The 23692-nt window shown below is 37.6% G+C and overlaps 1 protein-coding gene across 1 annotated transcript; it reads left to right on the top strand.

Moving 5' to 3' along the window:
• Positions 1-3324: 3324 nt before the first annotated feature.
• On the top strand, positions 3325-3826 carry LOC124984029 (transcription elongation factor A protein-like 9). The gene has a single exon (XM_047551788.1). The coding sequence runs from the start codon at positions 3512-3514 to the stop codon at positions 3824-3826; it is 315 nt and encodes a 104-aa protein (XP_047407744.1). The 5' UTR covers positions 3325-3511.
• Positions 3827-23692: the final 19866 nt, after the last annotated feature.

Genomic DNA, 23692 nt, shown 5'->3' with positions numbered 1-23692 from the left:
GGAGAATAAGGCATTGTGATGTTCTCACCAAAGGACTTGTGCAGTTCCATCTCTACAGCTTTGTTGATTGCAACCCACATGGTCTCTCTTTTGGCTTTTTTTTCCGCTCGATTCCTGTAATTTTCCTGGGCAGTCATCCCACACTACTGATATTTCTTAATCTTGGCAGATCTATACCATAGCTTTGTCTTTTTTCTAATTTCTTCATCTATCACCCTCTCAGGGACAGCCACAGGGAATTCAACCCTGCTATACTTTGCCTGGATGCCCAGGCCTTCCTTTAAAATATTGGTGGAAACCTCCATGACACCCTAAGTCTAGCACCCAGGATTCCTGCAGAACCAGCATGACACAGTTGACACCAAAGTCTGTCACCATCTCAAGCAGTAGCCAAGTTTCTAAGGACCATGACTAAAGCAACCTCTGAAGACCTGGGTAGCTGAGCATTATGAAAAACTTCCTAGGTCCCCCTATGCAATCAGGGTGCCCCATAGTCTCTTCTTAAAGGAATTTTTACTTTTACACCCTTGAGTCTGAGATGGGTGTGCCCTCGACATCCTGAGATGCCCTCAAGCCATCTTCCCTATTACCTCTGGATAAAATATTTAACAGCTCTTTAGTAGCTATGACATCTTTAACAACCATACCTTCCTTAGCCCCAGTTTTACTCACAGTTTTCTGGGAAAATGCAAGCTTTTCAAATCTTTCTACTTTGCTTTCCTGATTATCACAGTAAACTTGGACCAAAGATCTCCATCAATAACCATGCCACCACCTGAATGCTGTACTGCCTTAAAATTTCCTCTGCCAGATTAAGTAGTCCACTACTAATGAATGTTAACATTCAAGAAGCTAAGTGAACTCCACATGGAATGAATTCAAAGAGAATCACTTAAAAGACATTATAAGGACTGGAAATTAGCCCAGTGGTAGAGCATTTGCCTGACATTTGTGAAGCCCTCAGTTTGAGCCCCAGCACCACAAGAAAAAAAAAAAAAAAAAAAGAACATATTATAGCAGGTGTGGTGGTACATGCTAATAATCCTAGAATCTCAGGAGGCTGAAGCAGGAAAATTATAAGTTCAAGGCCAACCCTGGCAACTTAAGAAAGACCCTGTCTCAAAATAAAAAATAAAAAGGCCCAAGGATATAACTCAGTGGTAGAGAGTTGCTGGGTTCAATCCCCAATACTAAAAAAAAAAAAAAAAAGCATACAACTGAGGATGTGGTTCGGGGAAGAGTACTTGCCAAGCATGCCAAATATGAACAAAGCCCTATGTTCAATCCCCAGCATTTAAAAATAATTATAATCAAACTGTCTAAAAACAAATATAGTTGGGCATGGTGACACATGCTCAGGAGGCTGAGGCAGGAGAACTGTGAGTTCAAAAACAGCCTCAGCAATTTAGCAAGACTCTAAGCAACTCAGTGAGGCCCTGTCTCTATAAAACAGAATGATGTGCCCCATTTGTGTACAATGAACCAAAATGTAGTCTGTAAAAATAAAAATTAAATATATGTACACACACACACACACACACACACACACACACACACAGAGGTGGGGGGCTGGGGATGTTGCTCAGCAGTTAAAAGCCCCTGGATTCAATTCCCAGTACCAAAAAAAAAGAGAGTTTTTTTTTTTTAACTTTATAAAGAAAAGGTGTTTATTTAGCTCACAGTTGTAGAGACTAAAAGTCCTTGAATGGGCAGCCCCATGTGTTTGATCTCTGGTGAGGCCCCCAGTGGCAGATGGCACTGCAATGGTGGAAGCACATCCAACACACAAAGCAAAGAGAGCTAATAAAAAAATATATTATGTGTAGCTGTAATGCACTAATAAAAACATTTTAAAAGATATCAAAAAAATGAGAGATAAATAAAGACACTCCCTCATAAACAAAAGCTGAGGGAGTTCATTCCACTAGATCTGCCCTGCCAAAATATGTAAGGGAATCCCTGCATGGTGGCACATGCCTGTAATCTCAGCAACTCAGGAGGCTGAGGCAGCCTCAGCAACTTGGCATGGCCCTGAGCAACTTAGGAAGACCCTGTCTCAAGATAAAAAATTTTTAAAATGGCTGGGGATATGGCTCAGTGGTTAAGTGCCCCTGGGTTAATCTCTAGTACCCCCACCCAAAAAATGTAAGGGAGTCCTGCAAGGTATAATAAAATAGGAATGGTAAATAATAACTCTAAGTCATATGAAGAAATGAAGATTTCAGGTAAGGTAAATGCATGGGCAATTATAAAAGCTAGTATTATTGTAACAGTGGTTGGTGACTCCTTTTTTTTCTTTTTTGATATGAGATTGATACATTTTCATTGGTGCATATTAATGATACAGAATTGTAGGTTTCATTGTGGCATGTTCATACATGTACATAATATAATTTGATCAATTTCATTCCTCAGTATTTCTGTTTGCCCTCCCCACCTCCCTCACCCTGATTCCCTTCCTCACCTCCAGTGATCTCCCTTCTTTTCCTTTTTTCTTTCTATCTTCCGCATATGAGACAAAGCATCTGACATTTGTCTTTCTGTGGTGAGACTAATACATATTTTAAAAACAATCATTAGGCTAATAATTATAGGAAAGTATTACTGTACTTTAGCATAACTCCACATATTATTTTCTACCTAATTTAAGAGACTAATGCATTTTAAATAATTACTGGTGTAAGTTTTAAGGCACAACATATAAAGATGTAATACTGTGACATCAACAACTAAAAGGAGCTATTAATGGACTAAAGGCATATTGTTGAAATTAAACTGGTGTAATTTCAAATTAGATCATTTTAAGTTTGGGATTTTAAAGTAGTAACAATGTTAAACACAAAGAAAATAGCTACGGAATATTCACAAAAGGAAATGAGAAATGTAAACATTTTACTACAAGAAAAATCAAACAAAAAAGGGATAATAGTGCAGGAAATAGGGACCAGAAACACCTAAATGGCATAGAGGACGCAAAGAGCAAAATGGCAGAAGTTCCTCTTTAACCATAATTACTACAACTAGGAGCAGATTTAGCTCTCCAACCAAAAGACAGGATTAGCCAAAGGACTTTTTTTAAATGATTCAACTATATGCTATCTACAAGACCCCCACGTTAGAGCCAAAGATCCAAACAAATTAAAAGTGAAAAGATTGGAAAGACATTCCATGCAAACAGTAACCAAAAAAGGGCAGGAATGACTATACTAACATCAAACAATCAATTTTGAGTCAAAAAATAAAAGATTACAACAGATATGGATACCATACATTAATAAAAGAGTTAAAAATTAAGAAGAGTCTGGTCCTTGTTCTCGTCTGGGTACCAGCTTCCTTCGGCAGTGCAGACGGCAGCGCCGGAGGCCAGCGGAAGGACTCAACTTGCTGGAATTTTGCACGTCTGTGGTTCGAACCTCCCAAGGCCACAAAAGTAGGAGAAAGAAGCGGACCGGATCAATACCAGTAATTGCATTCAAAGAGGAAAAAACAGGAAAGAAGGAAGAGGCACAAGATGAAACCCTGTCAGAAAATTGAAGAAAAACCAGACAATGAGAATGAACCAAAACTTGAGGAAGAGCCAAAGCCTGAGGAAAAGCCAGAGGAAGAGGAAGAACCAGAGGAGGAGGAAAACGCAGAAGAAACTTTTACAGAAAGGCTCATTCAATCGCTCCAGGATTTTAAAGAAGATATACATAACAGGCATTTGAGCAATGAAGATATGTTTAGGGAAGTGGATGAAATAGATGAGATAAGGAGAGTAAGAAACAAACTTATAGTGATGGGTTGGAAGGTGAATCGAAACCATTCTTATCCTTATTTGATGTAGTTTACCTTGATTTATTTTACCTGATATTACCATTGCTATAGAGCTTTCTTTTTATTAGCATTTTACTGATATATCTTTGTCCATCTTTCTACTTTTAACCTGTTGCTGTTAGTAGTTTTAGAAGTATCTCTTGTTATCTGCATCTCATTGTTTATTGTATTTTGAACCTATCTACAAGTCTCTGTCTTTGAATAGGAGATATTTACTCACTGTAAAAAAGAGGTTCCTGATAGGATATAAAATGGAAAAAAAATTACTAAATAATATGTGAATATCATATTTTTGAATAAGATAAGGGTACATTTGTATATTACATATATGCTCATTTAAAACTTGGTAAGGACGAGAGACAAAAAGTTCACTTAAGCTGGGCATGGTGGCACACGCCTCTAATCCCAGCAATTGGGGAGGCTGAAGCAGGAGGATCATAAGTTCCAGGCCAGCTTCTGCAACTTAGCAAGACCTTGCCACAAAATAAAAAGGGCTGGGGATGTAGCTCTGTGGTGAGCACTCCTGGGTTCAATTTTCAGTGCTGCCAAGATAAAAAAAAAAAAAATTCAGTTTCAGTGGTGGGATTATGAATAAAATCTTCTACTTGTTTGTATTTTCAATATTCCTAAAATGAATACACATTATTGTTGCTAAAAATAATAAAATTTTATGACAAAAAATAAATAAATAAATAAATAAATAAAAATCAAGAAGATATAAACATAAAAGACCATCAAAATATATAAAGCAGGGCTAGGGTTATGGCTCAGTGTTAGAGCACTCACCTGGCAAGTGTGAGGCACTGGATTCAATTCTCAGCACCACATGTAAATAAATAAAAATAAAGGTCCATCAACAACTAAAACAAAATTTTAAATATATATAAAACAAAAACAGAAATGGAGGGAGAAATAGTTTTCTAATAGTATTTGGTGACTTCAATACTCCTATCTGTGTAACGGGTAGAAAGACCAGACAGAGGAAATCAAGGAGCTCAATGACTCAATAAACCAACCATATCTAACAGACATACAGAACATTACCCAAAATAAGAACAAACACAGTCTTCTTAAGTACACATGAAACATGTTCCAGGATACACCACGTTAGGCCACAAATTAAGCCTCTATAGGTTTAAAAGGATACATATCATGCAAAATATATTCTCTACCACTTAGGATAAAGCTGCAAATCATAACAGAAGGAAGATGTCACAACATTGATCTGGCAGTGAGTTCTTGGATATGACATTTAAAAAATTAAGAAGTTTGGCCTTGGATTTAGTAGGAACATACCTCAACATTGTAAGAGCTATCTATGTTAAACCCAAGGCTTACATCATTCTAAATGGAGAAAAATTGGAAACATTCCCTCCAAAAACTGGAACAAGACAGGGACGCCTCTTTCACCACTTCTAGTTAATATAGTCCTTGAAACTCTAGCCAGAGCAATTAGACAGACCAAAGAAACTAAAGGGATATGAATATGGAAAGAAGAACTCAACCTATCACTATTTGCCAACAACATGATTCTATATTTAGAAGGTCCAAAAAATTCTACCAGAAACATTCTAGAACTAATAAACGAATTCATCAAAGTAGCAGGATATAAAATTAACACCCATAAATTGAATGCATTCCTATACAATCAGCCATGAATCCACTGAAAGAGAAATTAGGAAAACTACCCCATTCACACTAGTCTCAAAAAGTATAAAATATTTGGGAATCAATCTAAAAAAAGAGGCAAAAAACCTCTACAATGAAAACTACAGAACACTAAAGAAAGCAACTAAAGAAGACCTTAAAATATGGAAAGAATTGCATTGAATCTGTATAACACTTTAGGTAGTATGGCCATTTTGACAATATTAATTCTGCCTATCCAAGAACATGGGAGATCTTTCCATCTTCTAAGGTTTTCTTTAATTTCTTTCTTTAGTGTTCTGTAGTTATCATTGTAGAGGTCTTTCACCTCTTTTGTGAGATTGATTCCCAAGTATTTTATTTTTTTCGAGGCTATTGTGAATGGGGTAGTTTTCCTAACTTCTCTTTCTGAAGATTCATCACTTAAGTATAAAAATGCATTGGATTTATGAGCATTGATCTTGTAACCTGCTACTTTACTGAATTCACTTATGAGATCTAAAAGTTTTCTGGTGGAATTTCCAGGTTCCTCTGCATATATAATCATGTCATCAGCAAACAGGGATAGTTTGAGTTCTGCTTTTCCTATTCGTATCCCTTTAATTTCTTTGGTTTGTCTAATTGCTCTGGCTAGAGTTTCAAGGACGATATTGAATAGAAGTGGTGAAAGAGGGCATCCCCGTCTTGTTCCAGTTTTTAGGGGGAATGCTTTCCGTTTTTCACCATTTAGAATGATATTGGCCATGGGCTTAGCATAGATGGCCTTTACAATGTTAAGGAATGTTCCCACTATCCCTATTTTTTTCTAGTGTTTTGAGCATGAAGGGATGCTGTATTTTATCAAATGCTTTTTCTGCATCTATTGAAATAATCATGTGATTCTTAACTTTAAGTCTGTTGATATGGTGAATGACATTTATTGATTTCCGGATATTGAACCAACCTTGCATCCCTGGGATAAAACCCACTTGATCGTGGTGCACTACCTTTTTAATATATTTTTGTATGCAATTTGCTAAAATTTTGTTGAGAATTTTTGGGTCGATGTTCATTAAGGATATTGGTCTGAAATTTTCTTTCCTCGATGTGTCTCTGTCTGGTTTAGGTATCAGGGTGATATTGGCTTCATAGAATGAGTTTGGGAGGGTTCCATCCTCTTCTATTTCATGAAATACTTTGAGGAGTATTGGAATGAGCTCTTCTTTACAGGTTTTGTAGAACTTGGCTGAGAACCTATCTGGTCCCGGACTTTTTTTTGTTGGCCATACTACCTAAAGTGCTATACAGATTCAATGCAATTCCAATTAAAATCCCAATGATGTACCTTACAGAAATAGAGCAAGCGATTATGAAATTCATCTGGAAGAATAAAAAACCCAGAATAGCTAAAACAATCCTCAGTAGAAAGAGCGAAGCATGGGGTATCGCAATACCAGATCTTCAACTCTATTACAAAGTAATAGTAACAAAAACGGCATGGTATTGGTACCAAAATAGACAGGTAGATCAATGGTACAGAATAGAGGACATGGACACAAACCCAAATACATACAATTTTCTCATACTAGACAAAGGGGCCAAAAATATGCAATGGAGAAAAGATAGCCTCTTCAACAAATGGTACTGGGAAAATTGGAAAACCATATGCAACAGAATGAAATTAAACCCCTATCTCTCACCCTGCACAAAAATCAACTCAAAATGGATCAAGGACCTCGGAATCAGACCAGAGACCCTGCATCTTATAGAAGAAAAAGTAGGTCCAAATCTTCAACTTGTTGACTTAAGATCAGACTTCCTTAACAGGACTCCTACAGCACAAGAAATAAAAGCAAGAATCAATAACTGGGATAGATTCAAACTAAAAAGCTTTCTCTCAGCAAAGGAAACTATCAGCAATGTGAAGAGAGAGCCTACAGAGTGGGAGAAAATCTTTGCCAATCATACTTCAGATAGAGTGCTAATTTCCAGAATATATAAAGAACTCAAAAAACTCTACACCAAGAATACAAATAATCCAATCAACAAATGGGCTAAGGAAATGAACAGACACTTCACAGAAGAAGATGTACAAGCAATCAACATATACATGAAAAAATGTTCAACATCTCTAGTAATAAGAGAAATGCAAATCAAAACTACACTAAGATTCCATCTCACCCCAATTAGAATGGTGATTATCAAGAACACAAGCAACATTAGGAGTTGGCGAGGATGTAGGGAAAAAGGTACACTCATACATTGCTGGTTGGGTTGCAAATTAGTGCAGCCACTCTGGAAAGCAGTATGGAGATTCCTCAGAAAGTTTGGAATGGAAACACCATTTGACCCAGCTATCCCACTCCTTGGCCTATACCCAAAGGACTTAAAATCAGCATACTACAGAGATACAGCCACATCAATGTTCATTGCTGCTCAATTCACCATAGCCAGATTGTGGAACCAACCTAGATGCCCTTCAATTGATGAATGGATAAAAAAACTGTGGCATATATATACAATGGAATATTACTCCGCCATGAAGAATGATAAAATTATGGCATTTGCAGGCAAATGGATGAAACTGGAGAATATCATGCTAAGTGAGATAAGCTAATCTCAAAAAACTAAAGGACGAATGATCTCACTGATAAGTGGATGATAACATATAATGGGAGGAGAGAGGGGTTAGCGTTAGGGTTAGGGTTAAGTTTAGGGTTAGGGTTAAGGAGGGTGGTAAGAATGGAGGAAGGAAGGACTCTATAGAGGGAAAAGAGGGGTGGGTGGGGTGGGGGGGAAGGGAAAAAATAACAGAATGAATCAAACAACATTACCCTATGTAAATTTATGATTACACAAATGGTATGCCTTGACTCCATGTACAATAGAGAAACAACATGTATCCCATTTGTTTACAATAAAAAAAGGCAAAAAAAAAAAAGATGTGTGTATGTGTGTGTGTGTGTGTTTGTGTGTGTGTGTGATTTCTCACCCTCAGGGGATATCATAGAAACAAAATTGCATCCCAAAATCAAATAAAGTGCTAGAAAAAAAAAATAAGAAAAGATTTCCCATGCTTTTGGATAGGCAGAATTAACATTGTCAAAATGACCATACTACCAAAGGGTTATACAGATTTAATGCAATTCCTATTAAAATCCTAATGACATTCTTCATAGAAACAGAAAAAGCAATCATGAAATTCATTTAAAAGAATAAGATACCCAGAGTAGCCAAAGCAATCCTTAGCAAGAAGAGTGAAGTAGGAGACATCACAATACCAGACTTTAAATTATACTACAGAGTCATTGTTACAAAAACAGCATGGTATTGGCACCAAAACAGACATGTTGACCAATGGTACAGAATAGAAGACACAGAGACGAATCCACATAAATACAATTATCTTATACTAGACAAGGCACCAAAAACATACTTTGGAGAAAAGACATGAAAATCTGTATGTAGCAAAATGAAATTAAACCCCTATCTCTCACCTTGCACAAAAATCAACTCAAAGTGAATCAAAGGCTTAGCCAATAGAACAGAGACCCTGTGCTAATAGAAGAAAAAGTAGGCCCAAATCTTCATCATGTAGGCTTAGGACCTGACTTCCTTAACAAGTCTCCTAAAGTGCAAGAAGTAAAATCAAGAATCAATTAATGGAAAGATTCCAAACTAAAATACTTGTTCTCAGCAAAGGAAACAACCAATAATGTGAAGAGAGAGCCTACAGAATGAGAGAAAATCTTTGTCATGTGTACCTTAGATAGAGCATTAATCTCCAGAATATATAAAGAACTGAAAAAAACTTAACACCAAAAAACAAATAACCCAAACAATAAATGGGTAAAGGAACTGAACAGACAATTTACAGAAGAAATAATCAATCAAAAAATATATGAAAAAATGTTCAACATCTCTAGTAATTAAAGAAACGCAAATCAAAACTACACTGAGATTCCATCTCACTCCAGTCAGAATGGCAATCATCAAGAATACAAGTAACAACAAATGCTGTTGAGGGATGTGGGGAAAAGGGCACACACATACATTGCTGGTGAGACTGCTAATTGGTACAGCCATTATGGAATGCAGTATGGAGATTCCTAAGAAATTTTGGAATGGAACCACCATTTGACCCAGTCATCTCACTCCTAGGTTTATACCTAAACAACTTAAAATCAGCATACTACGGTGACGCAGCCACATCAATGTTTATTGCAGCTCAGTTCTCAATAGTTAAACTATAGAACCAACCTAGATGTTCTTCAACAAATGAATAGATAAAGAAACTGTGGTATATATACACAATGGAATATTACTCAACCTTAAAGAAGAATGAAACTATGGCATTTTCTGGTAAATGGATGGAACTGGAGAATATTATGCTAAGCGAAATAAGCCAATCCTAAAGAACCAAAGGCCAAATAAAATATTTTCTCTGATATATGGGTGATAATTCACAATGGGGGTGGGGGTAGAGCATAGAGGTATTAAGGACTAGACAGAGGGGAGTGGAGGGAGGGAAGGGGGCATGGAAGTAGGAATGATAGAATTAATCAGACATTATTACCCTATGTGCATATATGATTACATGACCTCTGTAACTCTATATCATGTACCACCAGACAAATGAGAAGTTATTCTCCATTTATGTATGATGTGTCAAAAATGCATTCTACTGTCATCTATAATTAGTTAGAACAAAAAAAAATATATTAAAAAAAAAAGGAAAAGTCTAGTATTGGTGGGGATGTGGAGAAAATGCAAAGTGATGCAGCTACTGTAGAAAACATAGCAGTTCCTCAAAATTTTTAAAGCAGCATTCCCATATAACACAGCAATTCCACTTCTAAGTATCTATAATTTCAAAAAGAATTGAAAGTAGGGTCTCAAAGAGTTGTACACCTGTGTTTACAGCAGCAGCGTTCACAATATCTAAACTAAGGAAGCTATCCCAAGCATCCATGTCTGACGAATGACTAAGAAAACTATGGAATATTATTCAGTCTTTGGCAATATGCTGCTACATGGATGAACTCTGAGGTCATTTTGGTAAGTGAAATAACCAGTCACAGAAAGACAAACTGTATGATTCCACTTACATGAGGCACCTAGAGTAGACAAAACTATAGAGAAAGACAATAAAAATAGTACCTGCCATAGGGTAGGAGGGACTAGGGAGTCATTGTTTAATGGGTATAGAATGTCAGTCTTGCAATGCAGATACCTCTTTTCATGCAAAACATGAATATACTTAGTACCATTGAACTGTACACTTAAACATGGTTAAGATATTAAATATCATGTGTTGGTTTTTTATCTCTTTTTAAAATAAATAGAAAAGGAGACATGAATTTTTATCAAAATTATTCTCAAAAAACAAAGCCCACAGTAATAGAATGTTGCCAAAAAAGGGGAAAAATACACAATCATTTTTTAAAAACAATCTTTTAAAAGGATAAGGGTGCTCCTAGAGTTTACTAGCTGCTAACTTCCACATAAAATCCTAACCTCTGAAGAAAGAGAATCACAACAGCAGCATCTACCCAGATTTTAACCAGTAGTTTCATAATTCATTATGATCAACTTGGTTGGGATCCCTGGATTGCCAATGTTAAATTTATTGTGCTAAATGCAATTACCCTGTAAACCCGTTAAGCCTTGGGATACTGATGATTTAACATTTAGACAGAAGTATATTAAAATATTATAAAATTTTAAGATTTAGTCAAGAAATCAACATCTATGAATATACAATCCTCCTTTCCCAAAGGATTAACTCCAGTCCCAAAATAAATCTTTAAATCTAAACAGCTATAATAATGTTCCAACCAATGATTTTATATTATCATAATATCTAAAGATATAAATTGTTTTAGGATATTAAGAAAACGTTGATAATAACGCATTTAGGAAATACAGAACAACATTCTGTTACCATGGGTTTTGTTTTTAGATCAATGATTCAATAAAAATCATGTGTCCCTTTCCATTTATTTTGAAAAAAGATAAGAATCTACCACACTAAAATGCCTCTAGCTCTATACATAGTACCTTAGAAATAAAAATTTATTATCAAAGAATGGCTCTAGCTTCAGCTCATCCAAAGAGCTCCTCCTACCGTTTTTCCAAAATATAAGAGCCGGGACAGAGCTCAACAAAATAGAGGAGGAGGAACCAAAAGCTGAAGCCCCCGAGTCAGAGCCTGGTCTCTGGTTCCTGGAGCAGGACAGACTGAAGGTCATACCGTGACCTGGGCCAAGCTTCCAGGTTCATTCTCCAGGCCTTTCCCCCTACCCAAGCTGCCCTGTCCAGGAACCGTGCTTATTTGCCACTTCACAAGGGCTTTCTGAAAATAATACTTAACTCACAGCAGTGCAGCTCAAATAAGGAAACACCAAGCAAATGACAGAGGAGTGGGAGAGAATTTTCGAAGCAGGCTCCTCTTCCCATCATCCCCAGCATTCCTCCAAAGACCATCTCTACTCTGCACACACATCTTGAAGAGGAAATGAAAGGTAATTCAGGCATCAAATAATTGTTTCTTTTTTTAAACAAGCCATTAGTTATGGGTTTCTAATTGATTCTAAATGCTTAATTAATCTCTGACATTTTTGGTGAATGAGTAGTAGATTTCTCTTTTTCAGTCCTCAGGCAGGAGGGCACACAGAACCACAAAAAGTGAACAGGGACAACTACCCCAAACTCAATGCGTGGGGTGGGGAGGAAGGAACTGGGGCAGGAGTTTTCCTTCCCTCTCAATGTCATCTGGACTATTTGAAGTTTTATAATAAGCAGGTTTTTATATATAACTTCTCCCAAATTTTATTTTAAGGAATAATCTAAAATAATATTATCTGCCATATATTTACACATCCAAGCAGTAATCCATGTTCATTCTTTGTCCACTTACTTCTATCATCCCACAGAGTCTCTTCTTTCAGGCCCTAGACCCCAGAGCAGGCACTGCAGGGGCTACATTGACAATTCTTGCAATAGCAAACATTCACGGAATGCAGACTACGTGCCAAGAATTTTATCAGAACAATCCCATTTAACCCTCACCCAAGATGTCATACTGGGATCACAGCCATTCCTCAAATGAGGAAACGAAGTACAGAGAGGTTCAGTAAATCGCTCCAGACCCTTCAGCTGGGACACATGGCCCAGGCAATTTGGCTTCAAAAGCACCCTTCCTGGCTGTGCTGTTTTGCCTTCCTACAGATGAGAACCCTTCCTACCTCTGGAGGTTTGCAATCTAGTTGGGGAGAAATGGAGGAACTAAGCACAGTCCTGCATGGTAAATGGCACAATAAGACACAAAGAGAAAAAGAAGAAGAAAACTTGACTGAGTGTGGCAGGAGGGTTGTGCATCGTCAAGGAACAATGGAACATCAAAGGAGAGCTGGCCTCTCCACAAGAGGGAAAGCAAGACCCACATGTGACTGGCCAGTGCAGGTCAGCAGTTGGTCAGTGATTTACACAGATTTACACTAACTAACTAGAGAGTAAGTAATGGATAACCCAAAACTAAAATAACTTGCCTAAAATGGTTTCAGGTACCAGAGCCAAGTTCTCTAACTCAGAGACCCTGCAGGAGGCCACTAGCCTGAGGCTACCAGTGCCTAATCAATCTGAAACCCAATTTAAAATTCGAACAAATTTAAGTCTAAGCTGGTGTGGTGGTGGCGGACGCCTGTAATCCTAGGGCATTCAGAGGCTGAGGCAGGAGGATCTTGAGTTCAAAGCCAGCCTCAGCAATTTAGTGAGACCCTATCTCTAAATAAAATATAAAAAGGGACTGGGGATGTGGCTCAGTGGTTAAGCTCCTGGGTTCATTTCCCAATACCAAAAGAAAAAAAGTTTAAGTTTAGTCTAGTCTTCGCCAATCCTAAAAACAATTCAGTTTGCTCCCTCAGCAGCGACAGTATTTATAGTTATAAAGGGGAGTAAAGTGCAGACTGGCTGGATTGGTTATAGCTCCTTTGCTTTATGTTATGGTTTGGATGTGAGGTGCCCCCCAATAGCTCACATGTGAGGCAATGCAAGAGGGTTCAGAGGAGAAATGATTGGGTTGCCAAAGCCTTTATGCAATCAGCGAATTAATCACCTGATGGGATTGAAGGCAGGTGGTGTGTGACTGGAGGAAGTGGGGCATTGGCTGAGCTTCAACCAATCACAGACTGCCAGGATATCAGACCTTAACCAAATAAGGTGTTTTAATCAGCTTTTTCACCGCTGTGACTAAAGGATCTGACCAGAACAACTATAGGGAAGGAAATATTTATTTGAGGGTCATGGTTTCAGAGGTCTCAGTCCATAGACAGTGGGCTCCATTCCTCAGGGCTGAAAGTGAGGCTGAACATCATGGCAAAAAAGTGTGGCAGAGGTACTCAGCTCACATGATGATCAGAAAGCCCAGAGAGATCTCTACTCACCAGATACAAATATATACCCCAAAACTACACCCCCAATGCCCCACTTCCTCCAGCCACACACCACCTGCCTTCAATCCCATCAGGTGATTAATTCGCTGATTGCATAAAGGCTTTGGCAACCCAATCATTTCTCCTCTGAACCCTCTTGCATTGCCTCACATGTGAGCTATTGGGGGGCACCTCACATCCAAACCATAACATAAAGCAAAGGAGCTATAACCAATCCAGCCAGTCTGCACTTTACTCCCCTTTATAACTATAAATACTGTCGCTGCTGAGGGAGCAAACTGAATTGTTTTTATTCTAAGTACTATCGGATCCATAAGTAGTTCTTTGATAAAAAATAAAAATAAAAATAAACTGCTAAATATAAATTGTGAAAGGCTTTTCGTTTTTCTGACCAAAGTCAACCAGCTACAGAATGGACTCCCATAAGATGAACTTCCACCTCTGGAAACGTTTGTGCAGATGTTAACATCTGTCACCCTGTCATGGAAGACCTCAGATGGAAGTAGAGACCACTTGGCCCCTAAGGGCCCTTAAATCTAGAGATGATACTATTCCATAGAATAACTCTGGGTTTCCACGGTAACACAGGCACTCTGAGAGATGGAGTCACAAGTGAAGTCCTACTTGGCACTGGTTTTGTTTCTGTGACAACATCTTCAGTTCTTTGAAGATAAAAATTGAGTTTGGTCCCCTTTGTTATCAGGGTCCTCACTCTTCTCAAGGTCACACAATAACCTTTAAGAGACAAGTCTAATGACTCTCTTATTTTACTTCATCTCTTGGCAGCGGGACCCTTCCTCCCTGAAGCTCTTCTTTCTCTTGGTTTCCATAGCGCTACACTTCTCCAGCTTCCTACCTACCTGCCCACTGCACTAGCTGTTCCCTCTCCATCTCTTTTGCTGGCTTCTCCTCCTCTTCCAACCTTCATAACAGTGTGACCTGAGACAGTTCTGGACCACCTTCTGGTAGTTCTGTACTCTTTCCCCAGATCTTCTTTCCCATCTCGGTAGATTGTTCAACCAAAAAAAAAAAACAAAAACAAAACAAACAAAAAAAAAAAATCCTCTTTCCCTCCATCCCCACATCTAATCCAAAGGCACAAACTATTGTTTCCCTCTAAAATAATCTTTTGAAATCAACCAGTTCTCTCCATTTCTACTATTTCCACTTGAATTCAAAGCCCCTGAGCTACCTGGCTTTTCTGAAGTAGACCAGGTATTCTTCCTGCTTCCATTTTTGCCCTATAGTCACTCTTCTAGAAGCTAAAATGATTTTTTTTAAACTCTTAAGATCTTATGACTACTCTTAAAATGACATCTAAACTCTTTACCAGGGCCTTACAAGATCCCACATGACCAAATACAGGTTTCTCCTTCCTGATTTTCCGTTCTCCCTCCCTTTCTCAGTAGGCTCCAGTTACAAGAGCTCCTTCCAGTTCCTCAAACATGCCTAGTTTACACCCACCTCAGGGCCTTTGCACTTGTTTTCAATGAGATGCATTTCTCCCTCACATTCTCATTGCCGACTCTATTTCCTTAAACTGTACTTTCTCAGAGAGGTCTTTTCTCACCCCATGGCAATTGCTCTCAATTATATTATCCTATTTTAATTTTTTCGTGGATTCTTCAACTGTTTTTTGTTTAATCCCAATGAACAGTAAACTCTGAGACAGGTGGAACTTCATCTACCATGATCATCAGCATCCCAGTTTCCTACAGTGATGCCTGGCACATAACAGGTACTCAATAAATATTTGTGCAAGAAATTAATTATAATCATTTTAAAAAGGGTTTTGGTCAGCTGAGTCTAGTGGTGATTTTATGCCACAACTGGAGTCACAGGTGTTTAAAACATCAATCTCTGTTATGAACAAGTGATTAGAGAGTCCTGAGTTTCCCAAGTTTGCCCTAACAAGTTCGCATTGGATCTGTGCCTTGTGAATGGTTCTGGAAAAGATTGCAACCAATAACTCATAAGTTCAACTTCTTTCATCCTGCATTCCAGATTTCTTAGCCTTGCATTTCTGATTTCTTAATGTAGGAAACAGAGCTTAAATGATGAAGTAACCTCTTTCTTTCAGGACCCCACAGTGTCATTATATGAAATAGACACCAAGATAGAATGGTGCTAACAGTGCCCATTCGAGTCAAGACATGAATTATCTTATTTATATGGTCAGATATGTGTCATATTCTCCTAGAGAACTATCATGACCCACTTCCAATTTCACATGAAGAATTCCTGTGTAATCTCTGCCATCTCCAATGAGCATGTGGTTCCATGGCAAGCACATTTTCAGAAATGTGCATTATTTTTAGATATTAAAACAAATCTCATAAGGGGGATTAAGGATTATGTGTTATCAATGTAAAAAGAAAATAATTCTTAATCATGACTGTATTCTGTGAAAAAATGACTTCCTTTCATTGGATTTTGTTTTAAACCATTGTACTGAAATTGAACACTGAAAAGTTGTCTAGGTAACATATTTATAGTCATCAGGTGGAAAACCACAATTTGCCATCAGTATTCTATTATTTCCATACTGTTCAGTTTTTTGTGACCTGAATAAATAAGCCCTGGTGAATTCATAGAATGAAAATCCCACTAAGATATGTAGAAGCAAAGATAAACTCTCTCATTTCTTCTTTCCAAGAAGATGAACTTGATGAAGATGAATGTCATACTTTCAAAAGCAAGGCTGTGTCCTGAACCTCCACAGGCAGAACCCCACTTCACAGGGATGCATAGGGGGTCACCCAGGGACTGGCCTAAATAAGGTGAATCAAGAGCAAAAATATTTTTTATAGCAGAATAACTCAGGAAAACATATTTCAAAATTGAATTATCAGGATTATTGTTCATCATCTTCACATCTCCCTTTGCATATCTAATCACAACTGAATATTTCATTTCCAACTCCTCTATTAATGGTGCAACTCTGAATTAATTTCATTTTCCCAGTTGGTAATATGCTACATTGCTTGATGAGGTTTTAAAAAAATTTGCAAAGAAAAGATGCCAGAACAGTGTGAAATATTCTATCTCTGGAGAAGAAAGGCTAGAGATCATACCAGCCATCAAAATCAGTCATCAAAATTACCAGAAAACACCCGAAATTGTTTAGTGTGTAAACTCCAAACACTTTGATCAATCCCCTGATATGAATATCCATATCCTTCATCTGCTTCTTTTTTTTGGGGGGGGGGCGCGAGGTACCAGGGATTGAACCCAGGGGCACTCAACCACTGAGCCACATCCACAGCCTGATTTTGTATTTTATTTAGAGATAGGGTCTCACTGAGTTGCTTAGTGCCTCACTTTGCTGAGGCTGGCTTTGAACTTGAGATCCTCCTGCCTCAGCCTCTGGAGTCACTGGGATTACAGGTGTGTGCCACTGTGCCCAGCTCTTAATCTGCATCCAACAATGGATGCAGCTTATTCATCCAACAAATGCTATGAGGATGTGATACACTGGTGAGATGAAGTGGAGTGGGTCTGAGTGTGCATGCACGTATATGAGGAAAAAGAAGAAACACTTTTCCCCAGAGTGTGTCAGAGATGTATGATTCTTAATGATTCCTGTTTACTCACATTCGCTGTTTAAATTTCACATCCTCCTAACATCTGAGCCATGCTGAATTAATGAAAGAAAATGGTAATTGTTCATGAGGGGAACAAAACAGAACACCACATTAAGAAATCATTGGTAAACCTGTTATCCATTATCACCATCTTACCCTAAAAACTGGACAAATAAAATCACAGGAACTAAAGTTTTATTCTCATTCAAACAAAAGGCATTTTTCCTTCTCTGAACTGTAAACTCCTCTCTCCAGAACAGAATCTATGTTGTGTCTCTGGGTCCTAACCCAAGGCCCTACACATCGAAGGTTCTAAATACATGTTTTCTGCTTGAGGTAATAATGAATTCCTCTTAATTCCAATCAGGAAATACACTTCATACATTTACTCATTAGATGCGTGTTTCTCAAAATATGTTCCACAAAAGGTACAAGTCTTGAAATATTTATGATTCTTCTATTAAAAAATGGGCTCTTTTTTGTGGCACCTTGTGGTCCATCAGCTGCTCCAAAATGAAGCTGAATATCTCCTTCCCAGCCACTGGCTGCCAGAAACTCATTAAAGTGGGTGATGAACACAAACTTCGTACTTTTTATGAGAAGCAAATGGTCCCAGAAGTTGCTGCTGATGTGCTAAGAATGGAAGGGTTATGTGGTCTGAATCAGTGGTAGGAATGACAAACAAGGTTTCCCCATGAAGCAGGGTGTCTTGACCCATGGCCGTGTTCGTCTGCTACAGAGTAAGGGGCACTCCTGTTACAGAACAAGGTGAACTGAGAGAGAAAGTGCAAATCTGTTCGAGGTTGCATTGTGGATGCCAATCTGAATGTTCTCAAAAATTGTTAAAAAAGAGAGAGAGAGAGAGAGAGAGAGAAGAATATTCCTGGACTTATGGATACTACCGTACCTTATAGACAGGGACCCAAAAGAGCTAGTAGAATTTGCAAACTTTTCAATCTCTCCAGGGAAGATAATGTCTGCCAATATGTTGTCAGAAAACCCTTAAACAAGGAAGGTAAAAGAAACCCAGGCCAAAGCACCCAAGATTCAGCATCTTGTTACTCCACGTGTCCTGCAACACAAGTGCCAGTGTATTGCTCTGAAGAAACAGCATACTAAGACAAATAAGGACAGGTAGATCAATGGTACAGAATAGAGGACATGGACACAAACTGAACTAAATACAATTTTCTCATACTAGACAAAGGTGCTAAAAATATGCAATGGAGAAAAGATAGCCTCTTCAACAAATGGTGCTGGGAAAACTGGAAATCCATATGCAACAGAATGAAATTAAACCCCTATCTCTCACCCTGCACAAAAATCAACTCACAATGAATCAAGGACCTTGAAATCAGACCAGAGACCCTGCATCTTATAGAAGAAAAAGTAGGTCCAAATCTTCAACTTGTTGGCTTACGATCAGACTTCCCTAACAGGACTCCCATAGCACAAGAAATAAAAGCAAGAATCAATAACTGGGATAGATTCGAACTAAATAGATTTCTCTCAGCAAAGGAAACTATCAGCAATGTGAAGAGAGAGCCTACAGAGTGGGAGAATATCACTCATACTTCAGATAGAGCACTAATTTCCAGAATATATAAAGAACTCAAAAAACTCTACACCAAGAATACAAATAACCCAATCAACAAATGGCCTAAGGATATGAACAGACACTTCACAGAAGAAGATCTACAAGCAATCAACAAACATGAAAAAATGTTCACCATCTTTAGTAATAAGAGAAATGCAAATCAAAACTACACTAAGATTCCATCTCACCCCAATTAGAATGGCGATTATCAAGAACACAAGCAACAATAGGTGTTGGCGAGGATGTGGGGAAAAAGGTACACTCATACATTGCTGGTGGGGTTGCAAATTAGTGCAACCACTCTGGAAAGCAGTATGGAGATTCCTTAGAAAACTTGGAATGGACCCACATTTGACCCAGCTATCCCACTCCTTGGCCTATACCCAAAGGACTTAAAATCAGTGTACTACAGAGGTACAGCCACATCAATGTTCATAGCTGTTCAATTCACAATAGCCAGATTGTGGAACCAACCTAGATGTTCTTCATTTGATGAATGGATAAAGAAACTGTGGTATATATATGCAATGGAATATTACTCAGCTATAAAGAATAATAAAATTATGGCATTTGCAGGCAAATGGATGAAATTGGAGAATATCATGCTAAGATAAGCCAATCTCAAAAATCCAAAGGGCGAATGATCTCACTGATAAGCGGATGATGACACATAATGGGGGGTGGGAGGGGGGCAAGAATGGAGGAAGGAGGGACTGTATAGAGGGAAAAGAGGGGTGGGAGGAAAAAAATAACAGAATGAGTCAAACATCATTACCCTATGTAAATGTATGATTACGCAAATGATATGCTGTTACTCCATATACAAACAGAAACAACATGTATCCCATTTGTTAACAATAAAAATAAATTTTTAAAAAAAAGACAAATAAGGGAGAGGCTGCAGAATATGCCAAACTTTTGACCAAGAGAATGAAAGAAATCAAAGAAAAACACAATGAAAAGGTTGCCAAGAGACACAGACTGTCCTCTCTGAGAGTTTCTACTTCTAAGTCTGAGTCCAATCAAAAATAAGAATTAAGAGTAACAAATAAATAAGATCTGGCCTTCAAAAAAAATGGAAAAGATGTGTACTTCAGTCAAACAAAATTGGGAAATCTAAGTTATATGAAGTTAATTAAATAAGTTTCATTGCAGCAGAATTTCTTAAGAAAACATTTGCCCTGCACTGGAAAACCCTAAGAGAAAGTTAAAGTTTGCAATGTATTCGTCACACCATGAAAGACCAGTATCTTTCAAAACAAGGTTTAGGAAATGCTATGTTAGACAAATGTTAAATAAATACCCACTATAAACAAAGAGTAGTGTCCATGGAAACTCTCTCAGCCTTGGTGATTTGTGTCATTTATAAACAGATGATAATTACACCTATCTCACTGGGTTGTCATGAAATTAAAATAAACTCAGATATATTCATGCATTGCCAGATACAGTCACAACCTGCATAAAGACATTTCAGTCAATGATGAACCTCATACAAAAGGGTGGTCCCCTAAGATTATAGTGCAGCTAAAAAATTGCTATCACCTAGTGTTTTACACAAATAGTGCTACAATTGACCACAGTATCTAATTCTGTAACATGCTATACAATATTGTAGCCTAGGAGCAGTAGGCTACACATTAAGATGTTCACACAAAGACAAAACCATCTAATAATGCATTTCTCAGAATGTATCCTCATTGTTAAGCAATGCATGGTCGTATATAAAAAAACCAAGATTAGCACAAAGAAAGCCAAAATGAATGTTCTTACTCTGTCAAAGAAGGTAGTGCTAGTGGGAAAATGAAATTGTCTTGAATTTTACTAGATTCATATACATAGGTTTGTGGGTTCGGGGACAGAATTGTGGCATGTGAACCTCATGCTCTGGTTCAGGAACCAAGTCAGCCCAGCCGTGGAGGTCTCCCACCCAAACTGGGATTTTCATTTCCTTAACTTGATAAAACTCCACCCATCACTGCCTTTCTTAATTAGACCTATGATCACTCTCACACAGTCACAGGCACTTGCAAGGACCCAAGCATTCAGTCATAAACCGGAAGCATAGTGCTTCCAACTGCCAAAAAGGACTAAAGTACTCTCTTAGCCAAAGAGCTTGGGCAAAAGAAATATATCATTTAGGGAAATGCAAATGCTGAAAAGTACACTAAACCTGCATTTAGTTTCTAATCTGTTTTTGCACCACTGCATGGCAAAGTTGATTCAAATAAATATTTAAACAAAACCTAAGTTGCACAAAGCGTACAAAAATGTTAGGGCCATTCTGACTTGAAATTGATAAGTGATACACCAGCGCCCTCTGCTGCTAGTTAGCTTTTCTAACAGATTTTTCAGTACATGCTGCTTTTTTCTTTTACTCTTTTTAAGAATAGTGCAGTGTTTTGCTTTGGATCAGCGTTTTGCGTATAAGTTAAAAATTATTAGTAGAATGGTAATGAGAATACATAGAATTATTTTGTGTTACAGTCTCAACTCAAAGATATTTTCTGGTCAAAATTGCTTGGAAATTGTGCAGCAATCATGAAGTATATGTTATTGTTCTTTACATTGTAAAATATTCCACTAAAGGTAATTAATGTAGGTATCCTAATAGCATGTCAAACAAGCTCAACTTTTCATTAATTATATGTGTAATTTATCCCTCATCTTACATGATCTATTTCTTGGGGTTGCCAGATTAGCATTTATAAACATAGACTTGCATGAGACGGACATAAACTAAATACTACTTAAGTTTAAAAGAAAACTAAATTATCAAATAAAAAAATTATTCATTGCTTATCTGAAATTCAAATTTAGCTGGGTTTTCTGTATTTTATCTGATGACCTTAGCTATTTTTATATATGCTCTGACGGTTTCTTTGTGATATTCAGTGTTTTTCCCCTCACATTTCATGACACTGAATAGATTTTAATATATCAAAGCTTAAAGAAAAGAATGCTGAATTAGGGTCCCCTAGGCATGAGATTAAAAGCTTTGTTCTTAAAAGTTATGCAATTAATAGATGAGTGGAATGAGAAAATTTCTGAATTTCTCAACTTTCTTTAGACAACAACAAAGATACTATATAAAACTCATATTGAAAGTTTTGTTTTGCTGGGTGCAAGGGCACAGGCCTGTAATTTTAGCAACCCAGGAGACTAAGGCAGGAGGATTGCAAGTTCAAGGCCAACCCCAGCAACTTAGTGAGGCCCTGAGCAACTTAGCAAGACCCTGTCTCAAAATAAATTAAAAGGACTGAGGCTGTGATTCAGTGTTTAAGCACCACTGGATTCAATCCTGGTTACCAAAAAAATTTTTATTTTGTTTTAAGAATGGTAAACTAGAAAGGAGGGGTACCCAGATGCAACATTATCCTAAAGCAGTGAGTATCAAGCCCACACACGTGAATCACCTATGGAAGTCTTAAAACTCAAGGATACAAGCCCCACCTGTAGACTAATTAAGTCAGAACCCCTGATGTTGAAACCCCAAGGAAACTTGGGCTTAAAAGTGACAAAAGCAGATTTAAATATGCAGCTAGGTTGGGAAACCATTGTCTTTGGCTGTCAAGTTCCTTTTAGGAATGTTTCTTGGTTTTGATGTGCACTTGAGTCAATGCAGATTGATTTGGTAGAATCTGGACATCTCTAGCTAACTGTTAGTTGATGCTTTGCTTCTGAATCAAGGACCAGACTTGGACAGCAAGATTTTAGAAAAAATTGAAAAAAAGAAAAAGTAATTTGTTTCAATATGGAGTCACATAATATCTGTGTGAACTGAAAATGCAAATTGTTTATAATCACATTATTGCCATAGTATAATGATGACTGCCATAGAAACAAAGGGCAGAATGCAAATGAAAGAAAAATTTAATAGATCTGCAGTGGGTTTACTTATTATCTTCAGTGACTTCCCTGTTTTCTATCACAGTATCTCTCATCAGCAAAGGAGTTAGTATTTGCTCCCTGGCTACTTTTTCAAAAATAATCTTGAGAATTTTCATTAAGTCATTTTATATGCAGTAATTTAAGCTGTACAAGTTTAGATCATATTAGAATTTAGTTCATAGACCATTTCCATCAGACCTTTTTTAACCATTTTGTTCTGTTGGAGCTGAAAGTAGCAATATGCAGATTGTGCATCCATGTGAAACTGATCAAATCAACCCTTGAAAGTGTAATTGGTAAATCTCCTCTTGTGATTTTGAAAAATTAATCAAGACAGGTTTGGTGAACCTTTGCTGAGAGAGTCTCTCTAGGACAAATGACTTTGTTCCCAATGTATTGTCATAAAGGAAAACTTCAGCTGCAAATCCCAAGGTGACCCATTTATCTTGCTTGGTTGGAGAATAATGACTTCTTAAGCCCAGCAAATAATTCTGCTGATTAAAATCAATTTGGTTAATACAATTAAATGCAAGTATTTGATCTTTCAGGTTCAAAAACCATCAACTTGACTCATACATTAACATTTTAATATGGAAACAGCCACCATAATTCCTCCAATGCCTTCTAGCAATGATTTATAGGGACAGAAAACAGCACGATAGTGTTGTCTTTAAACTTTTTCCAGAATTAGTCATGAGACTTGCATTTAGTTTTCTTGCCTCAAG

The sequence above is a fragment of the Sciurus carolinensis genome, chromosome 4, assembly GCF_902686445.1.
Source record: "Sciurus carolinensis chromosome 4, mSciCar1.2, whole genome shotgun sequence".
Taxonomy (NCBI): Eukaryota; Metazoa; Chordata; class Mammalia; order Rodentia; family Sciuridae; genus Sciurus; species Sciurus carolinensis.
The sequence above is the reverse complement of the archived record's forward strand: the minus strand, read 5'-3'. Positions and strand labels throughout refer to the sequence as shown.

Coding starts and splice junctions, on each gene's coding strand:
- LOC124984029 (XM_047551788.1), top strand. CDS start 3,512: ATGAAACCCTGTCAGAAAATTGAAGAAAAACCAGACAATGAGAATGAA.